Below are 15,688 nucleotides of genomic sequence, written 5' to 3'. Positions count from 1 at the left end.
TATCTTTCCCCAGGGTCAGAAAGGGGAACGTGGAGAGATGGTGAGTGACCCTATTTGGGGGCAGAGAATGGTTGAGGGTCAGTGTGGCTGGGGGAGGTTGGTGGCACAGGGCTCACTGATCACCCTTCCTAGGGCCTGAAAGGACAAGCCGGGCCTCCTGGCCCCCCCGGCCTCCCGGTGAGTGCCTCCCCACGCCTGTCCTCTGCCCCCTGACCAGAGTACTGCTTCCTTACCTGCTCTCTCCTCTCAGGGCAGGGCTGGTGCTCCTGGACCCCCAGGGCCTCCTGGAAGTACCGTTGCAAAGGGTGAGAGGGTGAGTGGAAATCATTGGGGTTCCCCGAAGACACTCCTCCAAGTGTTCTCAGGGTTTTTAGAAGACAGAAGCAGAGAGCAGGGCTAGAACCGCAAGGGTGTTAGAAGTCTAAGTGGACATTTAAACCACACCAGAAACTCTGGGGCAGGGCCTACAGTAGAGCAGCCAGTGGGGTTTTGAGACTCCCCCCGAGAGCCTGGGTGTAAGTTCTAAATCCCAGAGGCAGGGAAGGCCCCTCCACCTCATCATTGCCCTGGTACCTGGGATGAGTCCCCATTTAGCTCAGAAGGGCTGCTTCTCTGCCCCACTGCTCCACCCCAGCAACACTCAGGGGCCTGTGGGGTGGGAATCTAGACAAAGAATAGTCTCGGCTCCTCCAGCAAACCAAGGGCACGGAGGGAGGGTCCCTTCCTGCCCTGACCTCTTTGACTCCTTAGGGCTTTCCTGGGGCAGATGGGCCTCCAGGCAGCCCTGGCCGCCCTGGGACTCCTGGAACCCCTGGCTCCAAGGTAAGCAAGCCTTACCCTTGCAGGCCACTTGGTAGGACTCTTTGCTTGAGTGGGTGAGTAGGTGGTCTGACTGCCCTGACTTCTTCCATTTACAGGGCTCCCCAGGGTGGCCTGGCCCTCGTGGAGATCCAGTGAGTTGCTTTCCCTTCTTTGCTCACCCAGTGTCTTCCCAAAGTTCTTTCTGGAGGGTGGGGACCCGTTGGGGATGGGCAGTGTGGATGCGCTTGAGCCCAAGCATCACCCTTTGCTCTATTTTGTCTTCAGGGAGAGCGAGGACCTCGAGGCCCAAAGGGGGAGCCGGTAGGTGAAGGGGGAAGGGAGGGAGCCAGGATGTCCCAGGGAGGAGCAGGCTGGATGCTATGCAGGGCCTGTGGCATGATAAGGAATACCTGGGTACCTCTGGGAACTTCTCCCGCCTCAAGGCTCCCATGCCCTGAATCCTGCCCTTTGCTTTCTGTCCTGCAGGGAGATCCCGGGCGAGTCATTGGAGGCGAAGGCCCAGGGCTTCCTGGGCAGAAAGGGGACCCTGGACCTCCAGTAAGTTCTAGGATGTGTGGGGGCAAGAGGTGTGTGGTGGGGAACCAGCAGGAGGCAGGGTAGGAGTAAGGGTCAGTGGGGTTGTACTTTATACTTTGTCTCCTCCATTAGGGCCTCCCTGGATCCCGTGGCCCACTGGGGGACCCAGGACCCCGTGGTCCCCCAGGGCTTCCTGGAACAACTGTGAAGGTGACAACATGATCCCTTTATGGTCTCATGACCTCAATGTGATCCAGTGACCTGGTGACCCCATTTGAACCCATATAACCCCTACTGGTTGCTCTGACCCCATATGACCTCTTAGCCCCCCCATGACTCCTCAGTCCCTCTGTGACCTTTGTAATCCAATTTGTCCCCATGACCTTCATTTCTCCTGGTATATTTGGGAGTGGAGGTGTGGTCCAGTGTCATGGAGTCATGATCTGTCTTCCAGGGTGACAAAGGCGATCGTGGGGAGCGGGTAAGTGAGGGGCAAGGTGTCCTGGGGGTGGCTTGGAGTCTGATTCCCATTGGCTGGCTCCTGACCTACTGTTCTCTCTCAGGGCCCCCCAGGACCAGGTGATGGTGGCACTGTTCCAGGGGAGCCTGGGCTGCCGGTGAGGGAGCCTTGAGGCTCTGCTGGGGAACTTGGGGCCATCTCAGGGGTGTGGATACTGAGGCTGAGGCTCTTCTGGGGGCAGTGGGTGGGTGCTGGGCCTCATAGTTTGGGGCTCACGTTTTCACTCACTTTCTCCTAGGGTCTTCCTGGAGGCCCTGGACCCCAAGGCCCAGTTGGCCCCTCTGGAGAGAAAGGAGAAAAGGTGGGAGGCCTGACCTCTTGGTGTGCCCATTCTAGGGCGGAGGCTGAGGGAGGTAGGGTCTTCTACTCATCTGTTTCTCCTTCAGGGTGACTGTGAGGATGGAGCCCCAGGCCTCCCAGGACAACCTGGGAGCCCGGGTGAGCGGGTGAGTGTAGGGGCAAGGGTTCTGAGGGGTGGGCACAGCTCCCTCAGCTTCCCACCCTCTATCCTATGCTTATGCCCAAACTCAAGTCTCCAAACCCCTTCTAGGGCCCACGAGGACCTCCTGGGGACATTGGCCCCAAAGTAAGTGCTATTTTGGGAGGTCAGGTGTGGGGTGTGACCACTGGGACAATTCTGGGGCTGGGGGCTGGGGGAGGATCAGGAGATGAGGGCTCTCAGCAGGTCAGAGGTTGTAGTTTCGGAGGCAGGATAGCTAGAGTTTGAGACGCCTTCTCTAGGGTTTGACAGTCAAGGCGCCTCTCCTATCTCTCTCCCCTTAGGGTGACCGAGGCCTGAAAGGGGCTGTGGGTGAGATTGGCGAGAAGGTAAGTGCAGCCTAGGGGTTTCTCAGGGCCCCAGAGGGTCTGTGGCCAGACTCAGCTCTGACCCATTCTGTTCCCTCAGGGTGAACGTGGACCCCCCGGCCCAGTGGGACCGCAGGTGAGCCCTCTGACCTGATGCCTGTGTCCAGCTGACCTACGCTCTGTGCCCCTTCCTGGTTCTGACTTCTCAATCTTGATGCCCCCTGCCCCTGGCCCTCCACCTCTCCTCACATGACTCTTGCTGATGCAGGCTCCAACCCTTAACCCCCAGGACCTGCTTTTTACTTCCTGACCCTGCTGAACTGACCTTGACTTCCACTGACCTGGACTCTGTCACCCCTCAGTTTGACCCCTGCTGCCTAAATCCTGACCTTTTGTGCCCTCTCTTCAGCATCCCCACAATTTCTAGCCCTTGCTTGCTACTATCTCCCTGCCCATCCCCCTGGATCAGCATTTCTGCTCTTCTTTCCCAGGGGCTGCCTGGAGTGGCTGGACGTCCGGGAGCTGAGGGGCCCGAAGTGAGTCTGTGACTATGGTAGGACAGGGAGAGGGGTTTTCAAGTGTTCCTCCTGCTCTGGCTTCACACCTTTTCCACATGCAGGGGCCGCCAGGACCCACCGGCCGCAGAGGAGAGAAGGTGAGTCATTGCCTGGGGGTCAGTCCCTCCCACCCCCTGCACTTGGGATTGTGGCAGGTGGGACACCAGGACCTGGAGTTCCTAGATGGGTCTCTGACTCATCCCTGCCCCCATCCTTTTTCCACAGGGGGAGCCTGGTCGCCCTGGGGACCCTGCAGTGGTGAGCAAAGGGAGGATGGGGCTCTGAGCACAGCGTGGCTCCCTGAGCACTGGCCTGCCTGTAGACCAGTATTCTAGGCTGAAACCCCATAACCTTGGGACCATGGGAAGGCTAAGAGTTCTGTGACTCTCCTGATGCCACAATGCATCTCCCAACTCTTGGCTGTAACCTGTGACCCTGTGACCATCATACAGGTCATGAACTCTGTGTAACCCCTGCCCTGCTCCCAGCGGTGACTCTGTGACCTCTGGACAGAGACTGAGCTCTATGACTTCTAGTTCCATATTATCTCATCCCCAGTCAATCACATAGTACTGTGATCCCCAGGCAGGGCCAAGTGTGTCTGTCCTGTTTGTTTTCAGGGACCTGATGGTGCTGGGGCCAAAGGAGAGAAGGTAATTCTGGCGAGAGTGAAATGGAGGCTGATCCAGGATTGAGGTCAAGGTCATGGGGTCTGCCTTTAGGCTTTCCTGGAGGCCCCTGGAAGTCATAGGGTTGTGGCATGATTGCTGGATTGTGGGGTCATGGAACCTGGGGCTGATGCTGATGGTTGATGGTCTTTGTTACTTCCAGGGAGATGTGGGGCCCACGGGGCCTAGAGGAGCTACAGGAGTCAAAGGGGAGCGGGTGAGTGAAGGGACAGTGTCTAAGGGGGTAGGGCAGGTGAGGGTTGTGCTCCCTGACTTCTGATCCTTTCGCCACAGGGCCCGCCTGGCTTGGTTCTTCAAGGAGACCCTGGCCCCAAAGGAGACCCTGGAGACCGGGTGAATAAATGTGGGGTTGGAGAGTGTGGCAGGAGATGAGGTAGTACCTGGGAGCCCCAACTAAGTCCTGTACTCCCCCCTACACCCTGCAGGGTCCCATTGGCCTGACAGGCAGAGCAGGACCCCCGGTGAGTACCTATGACCTTGGGTAACCTCAAGGTTTCTGGGGTTACCACCCCTCAGGGACTGGCTGCTATGTGCATCCTGCATCACCCCACTTTTGCCTCCTCCACAGGGTGACTCAGGACCTCCTGGAGAGAAGGGAGACCCTGGGCGGCCTGGCCCCCCAGGACTTGCCGGCCCCCGAGGACGAGATGTAAGAAAGCTGGAGCTGGGGGAGTCTTGGGGGGTAGGAGAGTAGAATGTTGCTGTCATCGCGGGGGATCTTGGGACCAGGACTGATTCTCATGTCTCTCAGGGTGAAGTTGGAGAGAAAGGTGATGAAGGTCCCCCGGTAAGACTCCTTCCCACTCTGATTTCTGACCCGGTACCCTTGCATTGTGATCCCACTGGACTGGGGGCTCCCCCAGGTCATCGAATCCATTCCCTTGCCTACTGTCTATCTGGTGCCCAGACCCTTCTCTGCCCCTGCTCTTTGAGTCAGTTTGAGCCCAAGCCACCTGCTCAGTGTGGCTTTCTCTCCATCACCAGGGTGACCCAGGTTTGCCTGGAAAAGCTGGCGAACGTGGCCTTCGGGTGAGGCTGGCAGGGAGGAGTAAGGGGGTGCATATTGTGATGGGAAATTCAGGCATGGTTTTCGGGGTGATGGGGAACTTGAACAGTATGGGGGGTCATGGGAAACCTGCAGAATGCCACGAGGGCCTGTCTCAGACCAGCTGCTCTTCTCAGGGGGCACCTGGAGCTCGGGGACCTGTGGGTGAGAAGGGAGACCAAGGAGATCCTGGAGAGGATGGACGAAACGTAAGTCCTAACCCTGACCCCTAACCCCAACTTCAGCCATCCAGTTCCCAGCCCCCGCTCCTGCCATCCCAACCCTGCAATGATAAACGCTCACAATCCCCTGTGACCCCTTCGTCACAACCCCCAAAGGCCACCAGGATCCCCATGAGTCTTTAGTTTGCTTCCAAAGCTTCCTGAAATTGCTGCCTATCTTGAGTGACCCCCTGACTTTCTACAGGGCAGCCCTGGACCATCTGGACCCAAGGGTGACCGTGGGGAGCCGGTGAGTAATGCCAGTGTTCTGGGCTTGGAGGGATGGGAGTTTCCAGTGCTTGGTCTGGTCAGTGTGTACATAAGGGACCTGGAGGTCAAGGTGGGGAGTATTGATGGCTGTCTCCAGGCCTGACCTGCCTTCTGGGTGTTGGCATTGGGGTGCTTCAGGGAATCAGGGAGCAGAGTTGAATCTGGGATGAACAGCCATGCCCTGTGATCTTGGGGCTCCGATTGATCATAATCATTTCTTTTCCCAGGGTCTCCCGGGACCCCCTGCACGGCTGGTAAGGGCTTAGCTGGGTGTGGTCCTCTATCCTGTCCCTCACCTGCCCCTGTTGGCGCCACATGGTATCCCTTCATCCCTTCCACTGCCCCCTGTTCCCCTCATGGCCTCCTGATAGCTCCATTGATCCCATAGCCCCTCACTAGCCCCAATTCTCCTTGTTGAACCATTCACTGACTATCCCCCCCCCCCCACAGGTAGACATGGGAGTTGGAGCTGGAGAGAAGGTATCAGGGTCTGTGGATGGAGTGAAGCTCTGAGCACAAGGAAGCCCCCTGGTGCCTCCATGATGGGCATGCCTGCAGCCCTAGGGCCGTTCCTTCAACCAGCTTGTCTCTGCCACAGGGAGAGCCAGGGGACCGTGGACAGGAGGGTCCTCGAGGACCCAAGGGTGACCCAGGCCCCCCTGGAGCTGCTGGGGAGAGGGTGAGTGTGGTTGGTCCCATGAGGAGGTGTGGGTCTGGGAAAGCCCGGTCTGATTTCTTCCTTCCCCTATCCTCAGGGCATCACTGGACTCCGGGGGCCCCCAGGCCCTCAGGTGAGTGATACTCTTTGCCCCAGCAGCCTCAGTCCTCCTCTTACCCTCACCTCTTATCTGACCTTGTTCCCTCCAGGGGGACCCAGGTGTCCGAGGCCCAACAGGAGAGAAGGTGAGAGGGCATGGAGGTTTTTAGCCGCGAGCCAGGCTCTTATGTCCATCTTATCCTTTGAGGCCTCTTACTTCTCTATTTTCCTCAGGGTGACCGGGGTTCACCTGGCCTGGATGGCCGCAGTGGGCTAGATGGTAAACCAGGAGCCCCTGGCCCCCCCGGGCTGCATGTGAGTCATGATGGTCATGGTCTGGTCACACCTTTCCCTTTCCTCTTCATATGACCCCAGCCTCACCTGGGTCTTCTTGGTCTTGATGAACTCGGGAGCTAGGTAGGGTATCTGTGTCTTCTCCTAGAACCTTCCTGGGTGGGGGATGTTAGTGCCTTGCAGGCCTGAGTTCACAGGAACTAGTGGTGTTGTTGGTGGGTGGTGCTCCTGACCCTGTGATCACTGCAGACTCCCTGACTTTGAGTCTCTCCTCAGGGTGCTGCAGGCAAAGCTGGAGACCCAGGGAGAGACGTAAGTGAGGGGAGATCTGGTTTTGTTTTTTTTTTTAACATTTATTCATCTTTGAGAGTGAGAGAGACAGAGCATGAGAAGGGGAGGGGCAGAGAGAGAGGGAGACACAGAATCAGAAGCAGGCTTCAGGCTCCGAGCTGTCAGCACAGGGCCCGATGCCAGGCTTGAACTCACGGACTGCGAGATCATGACCTGAGCCGAAGTCGGACGCTCAACCGACTGAGCCACCCAGGCACCCCAGTGAGGGGAGATCTTAGGCCGGAGGGTGGCTCAGGTCCAGCATAAATTGCCCGGGGTCATCATTTCACAGTACCACTGGGAATAGGAGCAGTTGGTCCATCCCTGTCCTTGGGAGGGGTCTCAGTCCCTGGCAGGCAGGTTTTAGCAGGGTCCAGCTTTCTGACCTTCTTGGCCTCGCCTTGGGGGCCTTATTAGGTCCCCCAAGTCCTGTAGCTTATTCCCTTGGGAGTTTTAGTAGGGGTGGGGGCCCTAACCAATGGAGTCTCTGCCTCAGGGGATTTCAGTGAAACCGCCAAATTTTGGGGGTCTCTACACTCAAGGAGGATCTTAATGGGGTCCTCCCCAGTCCATGGGTGTGCTCCAGGGGCTCTCAGTGGCTCTTTCAACCCTAGCAAAGACTTTTTCCAGGGGCTTCCAGGCCTCCGAGGAGAACACGGACCCCCTGGCCCGTCTGGCCCCCCTGGAGCCCAGGTGAGACTGAGTTTTCATGGTACCCATTTTTTTAAAGTTTATTTACATATGTATGTATATACGTATGTACGTATGTATGTATATAATCTCTACACCCAATGTGGGGCTCGAACTCATGATCCTGAGATCAAGAGCCTCACGCTCTACAAACTGAGCCAGCCAGGCCCCCCTCATGGTACCCTTTTGCCCCGTTACTGCCCTCACCCGATCCCTGACTTAATGTTCTGTTCCCACAGGGAAAGCCAGGAGAGGATGGCAAGCCTGGCCTGAATGGGAAAAATGTGAGTTTCTAGAGCAGACACAGGGACACCTACTGAGAAATGTCAGCACGTGTACCCAGACCAGATATGTAGCTGCACATGGGACACACAGGCAGACACTTGCTGAGGTGTGTCAACACCCATGTACCTAGCCCAGACCTACATACAGATACATACTGAAATCCACGTCACGTGCACATCAGGCAGCCTCGCAGTGAGTTATGTGGGCATGCTGATTTGTGCCCAGATGGACTGACACCTGCTAAAATAACCCACAGCCACGGGATCAGGTGAAGAGCCACAGACACAGATTGAGAGGGGCAGACATACTCGCATGAAGCCACATTGACGGATACTTGGAGACTTGTTGACACAGACACTTCCACCCAGACCAGATATGTGCTAAGACATGGGACCAGGGCCACATGTGGACCTGTGCTGAAACATAATGAGACACACATCCAAGGCTCTGGCATGTGACACGTGCATTCATATCCGCAGTCACTCACCTACATATGGCCACACATGTTGACTTGTACACAGATATTGAGACATAGAGACAATTCTCAAGGCACCAGAGACATGTAGACACATGTCCGCCCTGTGTATACATGTACATGCCCATATGTAGATATGAGTCACAATGTGCAGATCGACAGACACCTACTAAGTGCCATCTATGAGGACATAAGGCCCATGCATGGATACACATGCTAACACACACACACACACACACACACACACACACACACACGCATAGATGTGGTATTACATCTAGAAAGCCAGAGATAGAGAACATGTGCAGTTACATGTAGAAGTGAGCAGAACCACACAGGCATGCCCTCAGATGTATAAAGGCTCATTCAGATGGTCATAGGCCGTGCTCCAAGACACAGAGGCTTGGAGTCATAGACACAGACATACAATCATCTGAGACCAGCCAAGCCAGTGTCTTGCAGCCAGACACCAGTGAATTTTGGAGCTGATGTGAATCTTGTGCCCACAGGGGGAACCTGGGGACCCTGGAGAAGATGGAAGGAAGGTAAGACCCCTCGCTTGGAGTCTGTTCTGCCCTCAGAATAGGGCCCTATCTAAAGTACCCTTGTCCTCCACAGGGAGAGAAGGGAGATTCAGGCACCCCCGGGAGAGAAGTGAGTGCTGGAGCCTTCTGCAACCTGACCCATGACCCTGTGATATCTGTGATATATGGTTCCACTCTTTTCTGGGGCCTCAGGGTCCTGATCCTGGCTGCATCCCCCACAGGGCCATGAGGGTCCCAAGGGTGAGCGTGGAGCTCCTGGTAGCCCTGGACTCCAGGGTCCCCCAGGCCTCCCTGGGCAGGTGGGCCCTTCTGGCCAGGTGAGTATCCAGGAGGGTTGTTCTAGGACTTGGGAGCGTCGGGGGCCATTATGTTCCCACTGGATACCATCCTGGGATACCATGATCCTATGTGACCTCTTTGTGTTCTATCATATCTCAGGGTTTTCCTGGGGTTCCAGGAAACACAGGCCCCAAGGTGAGTGTGCATGTGGTGGGTAGGGGGTACGGTGAGGGGCTAGTAGGGTTGAAGCATTTCCTCCCACCTCTCTTTGTGATCACTCTTTGTTCTCAGGGTGACCGTGGGGAGAGTGGACCCAAAGGGGAACAGGTGAGGTCCCCACCTTTCTCACATGCCCAGGTAGCCATAGCTCCCACATGGTGCATGCACACTTCCCCCAGAAACTGGGTCCAGCAACTTGTCTCTTGGTGTCTCCAGGGCCTTCCGGGAGAACGTGGCCTGAGAGGAGAACCTGGGAGCGTGGGGGTGAGTGAAGCTTAGGACCTGGTCCTCGACTCTTATTTGCATGCCTAAAGGAGCCACCTCTATCCTCTTCCCCTTGCCCTGTGGCCCCATGGGTTCTGTCCTGTGTTCAGTCTCCTGTCCTATTGGGATTCCCATAGTCTACACTGGGGGGACCAGGCAATGGGGGCATGCCAGGGAGGGGCTTCCAGGGCCTTGAGCCACCTCAACCAGCGCTAAAGTGTCCTGTGGGCAAGAGGCCTGGAGAAGAAAGTATGGAAGCTGTTTCTGGGAGCAGTGTAGGGCTTCTCTGAGGGTAGCCCCTCACCCAGCTTGTGTCCCCAGAATGTGGAGCGGTTGCTGGAAACGATTGGCATCAAGGTAGGTTGTTTGGGGGCTGGGAGTGGGGGTGGATGGAGGCCCCAGGGGGCAAGGAGTGCCCACATGGCCTGGCGAGGGCCTGGGTGGCTGCAGGAACGGTCCCTGTTTCCCCAACCCCTTGTTATCACTCAGACATCTGCCCTGCGAGAGATCGTGGAGACCTGGGATGAGAGCTCCGGCAGCTTCCTGCCCTTGCCTGACCGGCGCCGTGGTCCTAAGGGGGACCCAGGCGAGCGGGGCCCCCCAGGCAAGGAGGTGAGTGTCGATCACTCAGTGGAGATGTCCTGTGGACGGTGTCACCCACCTCTAGCAACATTCACTCTTCTGTTCCTCCAGGGACCCATTGGCTTTTCTGGAGAACGTGGGCTGAAGGGAGATCGTGGAGACCCTGGCCCTCAGGGGCCACCAGGCCTGGCTCTTGGGGAAAGGGGCCCCCCTGGACCTCCCGGCCTTGCCGGGGAGCCTGGAAAGCCTGGTATTCCTGGGCTCCCAGGCCGGGCTGGGGACGCAGGGGAGGCAGGAAGGCCAGGAGAGAGGGTGAGCTGGGCTAGCCAGGAAGACTGGGGATGTGGGGCCAGGAGGGGCTGGGCTCCCCGTGGACGTGGCCCCCACCCTGCTATTTGCACCTCAGGGAGAACGAGGAGAGAAAGGAGAACGTGGGGAACAGGTGAGCTGACAGAGGCTACAGGGGGCGGGACTTCCTGGGTGTTGTGCTGGGGAAGCCACACCGTTTCCTTCTTCTCCACAGGGCAGAGATGGCCCTCCTGGCCTCCCTGGACCTCCCGGCCCTCCTGGCCCCAAGGTGATCAGCCAGCCCTGCCCTGGGCCTGTGACTGTTGTTACCAGGAGGGCACCATTAACTTAGGCCCCAGAAACTCCATATGGTGTCTCTAACCCATAATCCTCTGGGATCCTTTAATCCGGGGTGACCCCTCCATGCCTCTGTGATAGACACATTTCTCTCCTATGACCTGGTATTTGTAGGTGGCTGTGGATGAGCTAGGTCCTGGACTCTCTGGAGTGCAAGGACCCCCTGGACTCAAAGGCACTAAGGTCAGTGTGTGCGATCAACAGGGGGGCTACTCCCTGCCATGGCACCAGGGTCCAGCTTGACATGTCATCCCTACAGGGGGATCCAGGCAGTGATGGCGACCGAGGCCCCAAGGGAGACAGGGTGAGGCCTGCTAACCCACCACGCTTCCCTCTCCTTTAGGGGGGCACGTGAGCAGTGGTGTGTCTATGGGCACATAGCAGTGACTGGGGGCTCAGGACATGCCGTTCTGCTTGCAGGGTGTGCCAGGCATCAAGGGAGACCGGGGAGAGCCTGGACAGAGGGGTCTTGATGGCAGCCCGGTGAGTCTGTGCCACAAGTCACCCATGTGCCTGCACAGGGCTCTTACAGTGTTGTCTGGACTGGAATCTGCACTGCCTGGGACTGTCTGGGGTGGCTGGGATGTGGGAACAAAGAGGATCCATGTGGTCTTAAACCTGTTCTCTTCAGGGTCTACCAGGAGAGCGTGGTGTGGCTGGGCCTGAAGGGAAGCCGGTAAGTGGTGGCAGGAACATCCTGGTCCAGGCTCCTGGGAACAGCTGCCCTCTGCTGGGAGCTGGCTGCTCTGTGCACATGTCACCAGTGACAAGGATGTTGTGCCTGCGTGCCAGGGTGTGAGTGCAGGTGTGTGTGTGTGTGTGTGTGTGTGTGTGTGTGTGTGTGTGTGGTGTGGTGTGTAGGCCAGGATGTGTTATCCCTGAGGGTATGGGGTGATCTATGCCTGAGGGGTGGCAGCCTGCATGTGGGCTCCCTAGACAGAGGCCTCTGCAGGTTGGAAATAGGCCCACATGAGGCCCGGATTGAGGCTCAGCAGCCCCCCTTCTCTATCCAGGGTTTGCAAGGTCCAAGGGGGACCCCTGGCCCAGTGGTGAGTATCAGAATCCTCACCCCTCCTGCCCCCATCCTGCCCCATGCCACAAGGGTCAGTACTGCCTTAGTTTCTCTGGTGGGGTGGGACTGGCTCTGCCTCACCAGACTCCTTCTCTCTCCAACAGGGTGGCCACGGAGACCCTGGACCTCCTGGTGCCCCGGTGAGTAACAGGAGAGCACTGCCTGGTGGGGGTGGGATGGACACTAATCCCCACTGGTGAGCCAGGCCTTGTTTGTGTTAATCCCCGAGCCCCGGCAGATGACTCTGACTCCCGTCCCCTGCTCTTGATACTTTTTTCTAGGGCCTTGCTGGCTCCACAGGACCCCAGGGTCCTTCTGGCCTGAAGGTGAGTAGAGGTGTGTGCAGGTGTGTGGCTAAAAGGCAGAGGAGGCTCCTCTGAGCCACGTCCGCACCAGGATAGCCCCTGGCACCCCCCTGGGTTGTCATCACGCTGCGATGGGGCTAAGCACCAAGATGCCCCATCCATGTGGGCTTTTCTTATGGGCAGAGGGCTGAGGAGCCTCTTGTCTTTTTGTGGGGTCACAAGGTCTCTGGGTTTTTGGCAGGGGGAGCCTGGAGAGACAGGACCACCAGGACAGGTGAGTGGCCCAGCTCAGGGGTTAGAGTCACAGGGAGCCACGTGGGATTGGAGCTGCCCTGAACTGTTTCTTCCCCCAGGGCCTGCCCGGACCCACCGGGGCTGTGGGACTTCCTGGCCCTCCTGGCCCTTCAGGCCTCGTGGTAAGTGAGGTCCCTGCAGGGACACCGTGTCCTGCCCCCTGGGTCCCACGTTCCCCCATGTTCCCCTCACATCTGACTTGTCCCCTTCAGGGTCCTCAAGGGGCACCGGGTCTGCCTGGACAAGTGGTGAGTCCTGGGGGTCAAGACTGAACTCCAGGGGGTCAGGAGTCAGTGGGCAGGCCCATGACAGAGCTCCTCCCTTTCAGGGGGAGACAGGGAAGCCGGGAGCCCCAGGTCGTGATGGTGCCAGTGGCAAAGATGGAGACAGAGGAGCTCCTGGTGTGCCGGTGTGTATTCTGGGAGAGCTTTCTCCAAGCCTGTGATGGGGCCGTGTGCCCGGTCCTGGGCCTAGAGAGTAGGGAGAGCAGCGGCAGCAGGCCCAGGGTGGTGGGGAGGCACTGAGTCCTTCCCATTGCCCTATCACAGGGGTCGCCAGGTCTGCCCGGCCCTGTTGGACCTAAAGGAGAGCCTGGACCCATGGGGGCTCCTGGACAGGTGATCCTGACCCTGACCCCGACCCTCTGTACCAGCTCCTCTGCCTCACCATCCAGGCCGGCGGCGTGGGGCTGGGGAGAAGGCGGGGGGGCTAGGTAACTCACTGGGCATTCCCCACAGGCTGTGGTCGGGCCCCCTGGAGCAAAGGGAGAGAAGGTGAGTGTGCAGAAGGCCTGGGGGGAGGGACTGAGGGGGGGCAGGGCATCCCACTGACCCTTCTCCCTCATCAGGGAGCCCCCGGAGGCCTTGCTGGAGACCTGGTGGGAGAGCCGGTGAGTGTGGAGCCTCCGACAGCATAGTTCACCCATCTTCATGACTCTGGGCTTTCATAATACATGTTACATTGGACCCTGCACCTCCTGCACCTCCTTCCTTGGGTGTCATCTTTCTGTGCCCCTAATGCCCATGTTGCTTCCTGTCCCCTGTCTCTACAGGGAGCCAAAGGTGATCGAGGACTGCCAGGGCCTCGGGGCGAGAAGGTGAGGCAGACCCAGCCCAAGGGCCTAAGCACTATGTAGAGGGGAGCCAGGCTGGGTGGCTAGATCCCCTTACTACCCTTTCTGTGCAGGGTGAAGCTGGCCGTGCAGGGGAGCCTGGAGACCCTGGGGAAGATGTGAGTCTGGGGTCTGGGCAAGTCAGCTGGGAGTGAGGAGTGCAGGTGTGGACATGAGGGACCATTCCCAGGCCTGTGCACCCTCCAGCATTCAGGATCCTGCTCCAGGGAGTACACAGGGATCCAGCCTCTTGGCTTCCTCACTCCTGGGTGGGGGCGGGGGTGTGTCTTTGCTTCCTTGTGCCTATCCTAGGTCTTCTGCTCCTCACTGTGTCTGAGCACACATGTGTGTGTCCCTGTCTGATGCCCTAGGTCTCCTGTTAATGTGCCCCTTTCCCCTGCCACCTCTGCGTTCCATGTATCTGAATGCATGCTTGTGGGCCTGTCTTAGCTCCCCAGGATAGGGCAACATTTGTGTGCTCCTGGGAGCTCCTGTGTGTCTGTGCTCACACCGGAGGTCCCTATGCCTGTGCTTCTGTGTGGGCTCCCCGTGTCTGTAGCCACGCCTAAACTCCCACATATCTGTGGTCACCTCTGGGCTCCTGTGAGTCAATCCTTGCTTACGTGTCTGAGTTCCACATGTGAGCTACCCTGGGAATATTCTTGGGCCGTGTCTAAGCTCTGGGTTCATGTTCCTCCCGTGTCAAGTACTGTTTACTTTGCTTTTTTAGGGTCAAAAAGGGGCTCCTGGACTCAAGGGTAATAAGGTATGTGTACCTTAAAGCATCCCTGCTGGGGGTCATGTTCCTGGGACTCGGAGAGCTGATCTGACCCCTCTTTCCCTTGAAGGGTGACCCAGGAATCGGGGTCCAGGGCCCCCTTGGGCCAGCTGGTCCTCCAGGTCTGAAGGTTAGTCGATGCCCCATCACCAGTGGTGTGCAGCAGGCAGGGAGGTGCCTGGAAGTGGGAAGAAGGCATTCTGGGCCTGGTTCTGGGAAGGAGTCCTGTTGGGGCCATTCCTCCCTTTGCTATCTCTGTTCCAGGGAGATGCGGGCCCCCCTGGGCCCCCTGGTGCTCCTGGTGTTGTCGGATTCCCCGGTCAGACAGGCCTTCGTGGAGAGATGGGTCAGCCAGGCCCCAGTGGAGAGCGGGTAAGCGTGCTGGGAGCAGCATGCAGGGACTTGGTGACTTCAGGACTTCTGAATTTGGTAGTGGGTGAGGAGAAGGGGGCCCAGGCCCTGCCTCAGGGGCTCCAGTCTTGGAGGGGCCATAGGGGAGGAAGGTCTCCAAGTCATTCTCTGCCTCTTTTGCTTTATTGTTCCCGTAGGGTCTGGCAGGTCTCCCGGGGAGAGAGGGAGCCCCAGGTCCCTTGGGGCCACCTGGACCACCAGGGTCAGCGGTGAGTAGAAGTGCTCTCTGTCCCGGGTATCTGATTCCTGTGTGTTGGAGTCTGTCCAGGTGGGAACTGGGACACACTGTGTGGCTGGGTATGTGTGTGTGCTTTTGAGGGCATGGGACACTCACCTTACTCTGCCCACAGGGAGTGCCCGGGCCCTCTGGACTCAAAGGAGACAAGGTAGATGGGACAATGCTGCTGGCTCTCCTGTATCCATCACTCCCTCCACCCTCCACTGACCTCCCTTGACCCTCTGTCGCCCACTGATTCCCCTCTCATATCCCTGGTGTCCTGTTGATCTCCAGGGAGACCCTGGAGCAGGGCTGCCCGGGGCCCGAGGCGAGCGTGGGGAACCTGGTGTCCGGGTATGTACTTCCTGCTCTGCAGCCATGGCTCCCTTTACCACAGCTCTTGCCTCTCATTTCCAACTTCTGAGTCAATGAACTCAATGTCACCATCCAGGGTGAAGACGGCCGTCCTGGCCAGGAGGGACCCCGAGGACTCACGGTGGGTCCCCTTGGGGAAAGCACCAGTGATGTGACTTCATTCCCCTGCCTGTGCCCTCTGTGCTGTTGGGACACACTCTGTAGACTTCTGGTTCTTTTTATGTACTCTCTGGTCCTTCATGTCTCCCATTCCCCTTGGATCCTTGGTCCTCCCCTACCCCCTGAGCGGTCTCCCCACTAACGCCCCCAAGTT

General features: G+C 58.1%; 1 protein-coding gene across 4 annotated transcripts in view; it reads left to right on the top strand.

Annotated features, from left to right (window-relative positions):
- Positions 1-15,688, top strand: part of COL7A1 (collagen type VII alpha 1 chain) — a 34,654-nt gene that overhangs the window by 13,110 nt on the left and 5,856 nt on the right. For 3 of the 4 annotated variants that reach the window (XM_047848587.1, XM_047848590.1, XM_047848589.1), the window contains 70 exons: positions 14-40; positions 133-177; positions 251-313; positions 751-822; positions 918-953; positions 1,087-1,122; positions 1,288-1,359; positions 1,471-1,548; positions 1,793-1,819; positions 1,902-1,955; positions 2,097-2,159; positions 2,245-2,304; positions 2,409-2,444; positions 2,642-2,686; positions 2,766-2,801; positions 3,157-3,201; positions 3,285-3,320; positions 3,448-3,480; positions 3,843-3,875; positions 4,054-4,107; positions 4,185-4,244; positions 4,337-4,372; positions 4,480-4,560; positions 4,663-4,698; positions 4,896-4,940; positions 5,094-5,165; positions 5,383-5,427; positions 5,675-5,701; positions 5,898-5,927; positions 6,046-6,126; positions 6,203-6,238; positions 6,315-6,350; positions 6,439-6,519; positions 6,775-6,810; positions 7,459-7,521; positions 7,758-7,802; positions 8,788-8,823; positions 8,897-8,932; positions 9,045-9,140; positions 9,262-9,297; positions 9,394-9,429; positions 9,538-9,585; positions 9,907-9,942; positions 10,075-10,197; positions 10,279-10,479; positions 10,574-10,609; positions 10,691-10,744; positions 10,927-10,995; positions 11,072-11,116; positions 11,233-11,295; positions 11,444-11,488; positions 11,826-11,861; positions 11,989-12,024; positions 12,166-12,210; positions 12,431-12,463; positions 12,543-12,605; positions 12,696-12,731; positions 12,812-12,892; positions 13,032-13,100; positions 13,221-13,256; positions 13,331-13,372; positions 13,535-13,579; positions 13,669-13,713; positions 14,325-14,360; positions 14,443-14,502; positions 14,637-14,744; positions 14,921-14,992; positions 15,134-15,169; positions 15,295-15,354; positions 15,452-15,496. In XM_047848587.1, coding sequence (XP_047704543.1) covers positions 14-40; positions 133-177; positions 251-313; positions 751-822; positions 918-953; positions 1,087-1,122; positions 1,288-1,359; positions 1,471-1,548; positions 1,793-1,819; positions 1,902-1,955; positions 2,097-2,159; positions 2,245-2,304; positions 2,409-2,444; positions 2,642-2,686; positions 2,766-2,801; positions 3,157-3,201; positions 3,285-3,320; positions 3,448-3,480; positions 3,843-3,875; positions 4,054-4,107; positions 4,185-4,244; positions 4,337-4,372; positions 4,480-4,560; positions 4,663-4,698; positions 4,896-4,940; positions 5,094-5,165; positions 5,383-5,427; positions 5,675-5,701; positions 5,898-5,927; positions 6,046-6,126; positions 6,203-6,238; positions 6,315-6,350; positions 6,439-6,519; positions 6,775-6,810; positions 7,459-7,521; positions 7,758-7,802; positions 8,788-8,823; positions 8,897-8,932; positions 9,045-9,140; positions 9,262-9,297; positions 9,394-9,429; positions 9,538-9,585; positions 9,907-9,942; positions 10,075-10,197; positions 10,279-10,479; positions 10,574-10,609; positions 10,691-10,744; positions 10,927-10,995; positions 11,072-11,116; positions 11,233-11,295; positions 11,444-11,488; positions 11,826-11,861; positions 11,989-12,024; positions 12,166-12,210; positions 12,431-12,463; positions 12,543-12,605; positions 12,696-12,731; positions 12,812-12,892; positions 13,032-13,100; positions 13,221-13,256; positions 13,331-13,372; positions 13,535-13,579; positions 13,669-13,713; positions 14,325-14,360; positions 14,443-14,502; positions 14,637-14,744; positions 14,921-14,992; positions 15,134-15,169; positions 15,295-15,354; positions 15,452-15,496 — 3,705 coding nt within the window. The remainder of the gene's footprint in view (positions 1-13; positions 41-132; positions 178-250; positions 314-750; positions 823-917; positions 954-1,086; positions 1,123-1,287; positions 1,360-1,470; positions 1,549-1,792; positions 1,820-1,901; positions 1,956-2,096; positions 2,160-2,244; positions 2,305-2,408; positions 2,445-2,641; positions 2,687-2,765; positions 2,802-3,156; positions 3,202-3,284; positions 3,321-3,447; positions 3,481-3,842; positions 3,876-4,053; positions 4,108-4,184; positions 4,245-4,336; positions 4,373-4,479; positions 4,561-4,662; positions 4,699-4,895; positions 4,941-5,093; positions 5,166-5,382; positions 5,428-5,674; positions 5,702-5,897; positions 5,928-6,045; positions 6,127-6,202; positions 6,239-6,314; positions 6,351-6,438; positions 6,520-6,774; positions 6,811-7,458; positions 7,522-7,757; positions 7,803-8,787; positions 8,824-8,896; positions 8,933-9,044; positions 9,141-9,261; positions 9,298-9,393; positions 9,430-9,537; positions 9,586-9,906; positions 9,943-10,074; positions 10,198-10,278; positions 10,480-10,573; positions 10,610-10,690; positions 10,745-10,926; positions 10,996-11,071; positions 11,117-11,232; positions 11,296-11,443; positions 11,489-11,825; positions 11,862-11,988; positions 12,025-12,165; positions 12,211-12,430; positions 12,464-12,542; positions 12,606-12,695; positions 12,732-12,811; positions 12,893-13,031; positions 13,101-13,220; positions 13,257-13,330; positions 13,373-13,534; positions 13,580-13,668; positions 13,714-14,324; positions 14,361-14,442; positions 14,503-14,636; positions 14,745-14,920; positions 14,993-15,133; positions 15,170-15,294; positions 15,355-15,451; positions 15,497-15,688) is intronic. The other variant, XM_047848588.1, reaches the window with a different exon arrangement.

This window comes from Prionailurus viverrinus, chromosome A2 (assembly GCF_022837055.1).
Source record: "Prionailurus viverrinus isolate Anna chromosome A2, UM_Priviv_1.0, whole genome shotgun sequence".
Taxonomy (NCBI): domain Eukaryota; kingdom Metazoa; phylum Chordata; class Mammalia; order Carnivora; family Felidae; genus Prionailurus; species Prionailurus viverrinus.
This window is presented reverse-complemented; position numbering and strand designations above follow the sequence as displayed.